The 8,622-nt window shown below is 30.1% G+C and overlaps 1 protein-coding gene across 2 annotated transcripts in view; it reads left to right on the top strand.

Moving 5' to 3' along the window:
- Positions 1-8,390, top strand: part of LOC145296713 (DNA-binding protein inhibitor ID-4-like) — a 17,080-nt gene extending 8,690 nt beyond the window's left edge. For both annotated transcript variants that reach the window (XR_013870010.1, XM_080142696.1), the window contains exons 2-3: positions 107-200; positions 6,839-8,390. Coding sequence is in view for 1 of the 2 variants with exons in the window: in XM_080142696.1 (XP_079998822.1) it covers positions 107-160 (54 nt within the window). In the remaining variant the exon portion in view is untranslated. The remainder of the gene's footprint in view (positions 1-106; positions 201-6,838) is intronic.
- Positions 8,391-8,622: the final 232 nt, after the last annotated feature.

Consider the following 8,622-nt stretch of genomic DNA (forward strand, 5'->3'; position numbering starts at 1 on the left):
TTTACATTGAGAAAAGCTTCAAAAGAAGATTAGTAATTTGACAAAAAAATCTTTAAAAAATGCAAGGATTATGTTAACTAATTGTTCCTTTTATTTTCTCTTTCAGGACATTGTAGAAATGATCACAGATGCCATTGTTGAGCGACCCGTGTCGAAATAAACATGAATGTTCGAATAGAGCGAGATTTTTTTTGTTACCGGTATGTATTAAAAGATTTAGTTCTTTATTTGCTAACATTAAAATAATGTCAAACATTATTTGGGGATTTAGCACGGAAGCCCACAAATAAAAAAAAAGTTAAAAAAATAACCAAATATACAATAAATAAATGTTACCATAGTGAATAAACCTTATTTTATATATACCTGGCTCATTTTTTCGTGTTTCAAAATAGTTTAAAATGCTCTTTTTTTTTCATCTTAAATATTCACTTTTAGGGGTTAGTCAACAAACATAGTCGCTGACATTTTTTCGTATTTTGGCGGCCATCTAAACCTCTTTGTAAAAAGTGAATGTTTAGGATGAAATAAAGATCTAACATTACTTCTAAACACGAAAAATGAAACAATTAGGTATAAAGATAACTTTTACTTATTATGGTAATATATATTATTGTATATTTGATGTTTCTCATTAGGCCTTCGATGGTTTCTCGGCTAAATCCGCCATTATTTAAAAAATTTCCATGTTCAACATAAGATCGAAACAAGGTTTATCTTTCAGTATGAAAATTAGGCGGACATATTCTAGAGCTATTCTTTCAAATTCCTTTCGATCCATTTACAAAATAAAACTAAATGTCAGCTAATCCATTTTGCTAAACTTATAATTAATCTATTTTTACTCTTTTAGTCCTAACTGAAAACAAAATTGTTCTAAATTTTTGTCAATATGTTTGACGTTATGTTTTTTTTAAACAAATAAACAAGTCTGTTAATTAAAAAATTATGTTTTTTCTAGTAAACAAATAATTCAATAGTTTCCTAATGAACAAAAATTTAACTTAAGCAAACGAAATTCAGTTAATATTGATTAATTAATCTCTATTAATAGGGAAGCTCGGCGAATTGGAGACAAAATTGTAAAAAAAATATGTACTTTTATTTTTGTTCGGGAGGGGCAGCTCAAGTGTTGATATATGTGTGAAGTGGCACTGAAGTGCTCGACCGTAGGAATATGAGAGTGAAAGTACAAATTATGTACGTAGTAAAAACTATTCATTATGGATACAGATTACAGAGATGGAATCTAATGCATAGGTTTTAAATAATTTGCGTATGCATAAAAATGTACAATTTTACTGATTTTTATCTTAGAATCTTTCCATATCTTTGAAAACTGAGGAGTTAAGGATTTTTTTTTTAATTTTGGATCTTATTTTTGTATTTGAATCGCAGTTTATTAAAGCTTTAATTCAATTGTCCTGTTTGCTAATTGGTCCATCTAATATATTGAACATACTGTTTTTCGATAGGATCTTAAAAATACACACACACACATATGTATATATATACCTATATATATATACCTATATATATATGTATAGCTATATTTTTTATATATGTATATATATATACCTATATATATATATATATATATATATATATATATATATAGGTATATATATATATATATATATATATATATATATATATATATATATATATATATATAGTCACTCCGACAGACTGTTTTACTGTATCACGGTCTTTCTCTGTGTGTGTACACTAACGAAATGTTTATTCATTTTGTATTCTAATCAGCAACCCTCTATTATTGTGCCCTTTTATATAAACGCAGTAAGATCTCTCTACACTTTTGCCACGTGGATTAAACCGTGGATTACTAATATATATATATATATATATATATATATATATATATATATATATCTATATATATATATCTATATATATCTATATATATATATATATATATATATATATATATATATATATATATATATATTGAGAATATGTCATAACTGCTACGTATTTAATATAATTATAAGATAACACTGGGGTTTTGTTTATAAAGTTTGACAAATCTTATTTAATATATTTTCCATTTGCCCCACCCCCACACCTTGTTAATTAAATGAATAAAATTGAATATTGCTGTTCTATTTTTAAACATGTCCTTGTCTAGTAATCGCATTTCTTAATCTTTCAAATTGGTTCAATGCTTGAATAGCCAACAAAATACATCCCCAATTATTCGCAACTGCAGCGTCTGTACGTATGTATGTATGTTGTGTGTGTGTGTGTGTGTGTGTGTGTGTGTGTGTGTGTGTGTGTGTATTGAAATGAAAATTTCACACGGCCGCACGTGTGTCTTTATTTGTAATGTTAGCCACTTCTATTTAAGACGAATTTCTATCACCCCAGTTCGTACGAGGACTCGTACTTACGAAAGAAAACAAAACACAAACGTCTATTATGTATATATATATATGGCTGTGTATGTATGCGCGCACTGTGGCTAGTGTGTGAACGAGACTCTCCTTACATGTGGTACAACTCTCACCTCTCTTTTCCTTTCTAAAAAACGAAAAGAAATAAGCAAAACAAAACCAATAAATACTTGCTTTACACCCTCCCTGCCCCATTCTTTTCTCTGCTCACCCGCCAACCTCCCTCTCCTTGGCCGATACCCCCTCCCCTACCTCCCCAGGCATGCCGACTGTCGGGAATAGCAGACTGGCTGGCGCCTATCGCGGCGTGGGACCCGTATTAAGTCGCACGTTCTGAACAGGTGTACACCCGGCTCTGTGCATTCCTATACGGTAGGCTGGGTCCTCCTCGTCGTCGTGGGTGGTGGGGCAAGCTAAGACCAAGTGGCTGGCCAATGAGTCGATGACAGACTCTCTCTTTCTTTCTGTGTGTGTGTGTGTGTGTGTGTGTGCATGTGTGTGTGTGTGTGTGTGTAATTATATACATCCAGTGGGGGCGAAAAAGACTTCCTCTAGTCGGTTATTGCTTTATCGTATTTTCGTGCTGACATACAAACTAATATATATATATATATATATATATATATATATATATATATATATATATATAGAGAGAGAGAGAGAGAGAGAGAGAGAGAGATGTATTTAATAAGTAAGTTTTGTGCCAATTTGGAATTCCTCCTCGAAAATCGCCCCGACAGAGAAGAGAATTTGTTATTTGGTGTCGTGGTATAATCCTGTGAAGTCTAAAGACCCACTCTCCCAGGCTTTACTTTCTCCTTTAGAAATGGTTAGTCGCTGACTCGCCTCTTCCAAAGAAAGTCGACTGGGTTGCTCAGACATTTTTTTAATTTTTTTTTATATGCCAGATTCCAGTAATCCCAATGCATTGGTTTTTCAACTTAATATCTAGCCTTATGTCTAACCTGGGGATAGGAATAAAATGTGTATCTATCATTGACCGCATTTGCGACATATCAACCCGATTTCAATAAAAGTTGTGTGAGGATTTTCTCACAGAATTATTGGGAACGATTCATTGTATGTGATTAACAGAATTTTATGGATTAGTGTTTCGTATACATATACATGTTTCGTATATGTATTCAACTTGTACGCGATGTTTTTTCATATCAAACATTATTAGTAGTAGTATTAATAGTAGTAAGTAGTAAGTGTATATGTATTAAGGTTATTATTAGTATTACTGGCATTATTATTTGTAATAGTATAAATATTATTATTAATTCTATCATTATTATTATTGGCATTATTATGATTATTGAATTAAATTGAAAAATACAATAAATATTTTAATGAATGATACCCGACATAATAGATTTACATTTTCATCCATTTTCGCAAATAATTGATAGTTTTAGACGTGCAAAATTTTCAAACATCTTGTCTAATGGCGAATATTTGTTGAGCACGAGAGAAAATCAAGTATTTCATTTATATTATGAATTAATATTTACCTATTTTGTTTTAGAAAAAATAAAATCGATTATAATTGCTACGCTTATTGACATTAAATTAAGATCCATTTCTAAGCATCAAGATTCGAAAAAGTTTAAATTTTCTTAAACAAATTAAGACTGAATGAAAATATATAAAAGGCTCATCTCTATATATAAAGTTACCGGCGGCACGGGGGGCAAGATCAAAGTGTAGTATCTGTTCCGACAGATGCTGCACTTGGGATAGTTTGTACCAGTCAATGGAGGGGAAACCCTCTATACTGGGACAATTATTATTTTTGGTAACCAGAGTGCCCCCTTTTTGCCTACTTTTAGGGGAGCTGGTTTTAACCTCACATTAAAAACGGCCTTGTGCATAATTTGCTCAGTGGGGGAGCAAATAAACACCATCTCTATATATAAAGTTAGGTGTGTGTGTGTGTGTGTTTAATAAATTTGTACATAATTCACTCTTTAACTTGAGTAACCTATCATTATGATGTTTGGAACATATCAGTTAAGGGTGGTAATGTGGGATATATTTAGTTGAGATTTATGCCAAAGGAGCAAAGTCGTGATTGAAGCCCTTCCTGAACATGTGTATAGTTTCAATGCTTATAAAATTTTAACTGAATCTCAAAGAAAATAATATTCTCTTGAATTTCAGTTTCTTTGAGATAATTTGAAGGGATTTTTAGGATTTAGGCTATCATCTCAAATTTGAAAATTAAAATATTACATATTTGAATACATTCTGATCTATAATTAGAAATGAATTTCGTGTATTTCATTTTCTTAGCATAAATTTTGAAGATAATGTGATTTTCTATAATCGAAATCATTTAAAGGATTTTAACCAGGATTTGAATAAGTATTCTAGATAAAAGTTCAGTAGTATAAAAATTGATTTTAATTGTCTCTAGGTGACAAAAAATACTAAAAACTGTTCTGTTCGAGTAATTAATTTTATCTGTCCTGGAACAGGTATTCTTATAACTGCTTGCCTATAAATAATGTGACGACAATAATGGATATCCATTTAAAATGTTTTCTTTTTCTTTTTGGTATTTTCAAAACACGCAAAATGTAACCGCTTAAATTTTAATTTTTAGTTAAGTTCATTTTAACATTTTAGAACTGATCCTTATTTGGTCAGAATTCTAACAAATTTCATCCTCGACATAAATTATTTTAATTCTTTTAAATTTTTATTTCCGAATCGGCTATAATGTAATTGCACTTTTGCTATTTTCCTGATAATCCTTTTTTCTAGTCGCAGACATTTCTAATATTCCGAAAGTACGGGCGGGGAGCATTTTATGGGCGTTTCAATAGAATATTACACGCATGCGCGCTTAATGGTATTGGTTATCTAAGCGCATCACCAGCTTTGCCCGGGATTTTCGACACTTTTTGCGATAGTCGAAATCTGTGTAGAGATTAGCGTTTGATACTTATTTTGTGTTGTGAGATTCACATGATCCTAAAATGAAAAAAAGTGACGATTTGTTGCTGTTGTTGAATAGTAATTCTGTTTCTTTTGGAAAAGGGAAAAATGATTATCATAATTTATGTTATACAAAACAAAAAAAAAAATGACGTATGCAGTCTTTACAAAATAATAACTATGTAATGATATAATAAAAAAAATAAATAAAATAATAATAATAATAATATTAATGATAATAATAATAATAATAATAATAACGATAGCTATAAGACAATAATAATAATAATAATAATAATAATAATAATAATAATAATAATATTAACGATAGTTATAGGGCAACAACAACAACAACAATAATAAATAATATTAACGATAGCTATAGGATGATGATAATAATAATAATAAATAATAATAGTAATAATGGCTATAAAATAATGATGAATATTATAATGATAATAGTTATCCAAATGCGAATAATAATAGCTATATAATAATGATTATAAAAGCTGCATAATAATGATCACTATAATATGCGCGCATAATATTATTTGCAATCATATAATGCAAAAGATCCTAATGTAAATGTAAACACAATTATCTTAATTTTCATTGCGATTTTTTCCTAATCGAACTCCTTTTGATTCATAGTTCTCATCACTTGGAATTGCTGAACAAATCGATTTTAATATTTGGGTCAATAAAATAGCATCTTATTAGCGTCTCATTATCATATTTTTTATTGAATTACCCGATTAAAAGAAAAAAAACAAAAAAAAAACATTAGTGTCCGTACATCAATAATCGTTGGAATATTTCAATCTAATGCGTTTTATATAAACTTTCTTTTTGGTTTACGAGTTCCCGATTTTCAGTTATGTTATACTTTCATATATATATATATATATATATATATATATATATATATATATATATATATATATATATATATATATATATAAAGTTCTGATAGTATTTATTTGATAAATATTTGGGTGCAACTCCGGAGTTTAACCTAATTTTAAAAAAAATACAGAAAAAGTATTTTTAACATACATACTGTCATGGAACGAAACTGTCATATTCCAAAAAAAGCAGACAATTTGGTCAAGCATTTTTTATATATACATGAAATAACTGTTTACGATTTTTAGCGAATTTAATAATAACTCGTAGCCATTAAAAGGGTTATTTTGATATTTCGAATTGAGTTTTCTCTGTAATGGCAGATCAAGACTTGACGTTCTCGCGTCCTCGTAATAGTTGATTTTCTTATAGTTCAGAAAAAAAAAAACGACTTAATTGATTTACGTGATTTTTGGAATATGAAATTTTCATTCAGAGATGGGTACGTTCATCATAAAGATTTTCCTTTTTGTATTTTTTAAAATTAGGTTTAATTATGGACTTGCACCACTATTTTTGTTATTTAGTTAGTTATTATATAACTAATTTCATTTTTCTTTTTATTTTATCAGGGTACTTTCCTAGATGTCCCGCCGACTAAAATATGTTTTGAGGAGGAAATTAAAGCATCTGGTTCTGAGGAAAATAGACATTTTTTTGTGAACAATCAAACCCGATCAAAATTGACTTCTTAAAAAAGATGAGAAAATCAAAATTGATGTTCGTTTTATGAGAAATTTTGAAAACCAGGAAAAACCTCAAAAAATCAGAGAGAGTAAAAAAAATTGAATGAGAGACGAATGTTCTCAATTTTTTTTTTAACACCTGAAAACTCGTTATAACGCCGATGAATTCGATTCGTCCAAGATGTTCGAACGTGGACCCTTTCCCTTTACAAACATTACCCTAACCCCCCTACACGTCGTACGCAACGGGCTGAGCCGTACGGCGGTGGAGGTGGGGACGGGCGTGTGAAATTTGTGATTCAGACCGAGAAGAAATTCATCATAAAAACGATCCCTCAAAAGCTGCCCTCCCCAATTCTAAAATGAACTGTCTATCATATTTTTTCAGGTGTGAAAATTAAATTGTATATACTCATATATACAATTTTTTATTTTCCTCTGTTAACAAAAATATAAAAATGAATACGACAAAGTCATGTATAGAAGAAGAAGAAAAAAAAAACAACAGTTCCAGTTTTATTTATTGAATTCTATATTTTTAATCATAGAATTTATAAATTAAATACTCGGAGCCCAAAATTCGTGAAAGAATGAGATGTTGATTTAGTTTTTTATAAAAAAAAGTAAAAATCCACAAAAAAAAGAACTCTGAGAGAAACATTTTATTTTGAAAAAAAAAAAAAAAGTTAAAAAAAATAGAAAAATCGGTTTTTTCAATACGACAGAGGCGAACGAGAATTTTTAAATCTTTTTTTAGTTAAAAAGCGAGAAAAAAAATACCATATTACTAAGTCAGAAATTGCATTTCTATTCGTCAGTTTCAAGGTTATAAAATTATAGAAAAAAAATCACAATTCAGCCATTATTAAATAAGTCTGTTGAAAGTAATTTTAAGGACGTTACGCTTACAAATTCCAAAGGATTTTTTTAGTGCAAACGGAAATCGTCCTTTATTATAATACTTTTGTACTTGTTCGTTATTTCCATGGCAAGTGCTCGTCTGAGCTCCAATCTCTCGTCTCCCCTCGCCAATCCTTCACGAGAAACACCCGTCTGGCTGAAACTACTGTCAATAATTTTCCCCACTCTTTATCTGTGCCTAAATCCAAACGTAGATTCCATGAGCAAAGCTTCTTTCTTAGAAGTGCACGCCTGTGGAACTCTCTTCCGTTTGCCGGTTTCCCCGCTGACGTACAACTTAGATGTCTTCAAGTTCACTATAAACAAATTCCTGACTAACCGCCCCTTAAGTAAGACACTCTATCAAATCTCCAATACTAATGATTACTACAATACTATCTCATTGATTACTGTACACGCAATAACCCTAATCCCTGAGTTGCCTTCGGGCCTTGATAAGTGGTGACGTACATGTAAAAAAAAAAAAAAAAATTCTCGCGCGCCCCTGTCGTGACAAAGAACCGACAATTCTATGTACTGTAAATGTGTAGAAGATGAGAATGAGAAAGTTATTGTTCAAATTACTGTTTTGTGTTGTGATTTTCCAAACATAAATTGCATCAAAATCTGAATGAGAAAATAAAATTCCAGAGTAGATAACAGTCAAGTGGGTTAGGAAACTAAATAAAGGCAACAAATTTGATCCTACAAACGTTTGCGATAAATTATTTGTCTTTATTTTATTTGTTCACTAATTCTTGACTGTTATC

Source organism: Euprymna scolopes, chromosome 17 (assembly GCF_053919585.1).
Source record: "Euprymna scolopes isolate OS-2025 chromosome 17, ASM5391958v1, whole genome shotgun sequence".
In the NCBI taxonomy this organism is placed as follows: Eukaryota; Metazoa; Mollusca; class Cephalopoda; order Sepiida; family Sepiolidae; genus Euprymna; species Euprymna scolopes.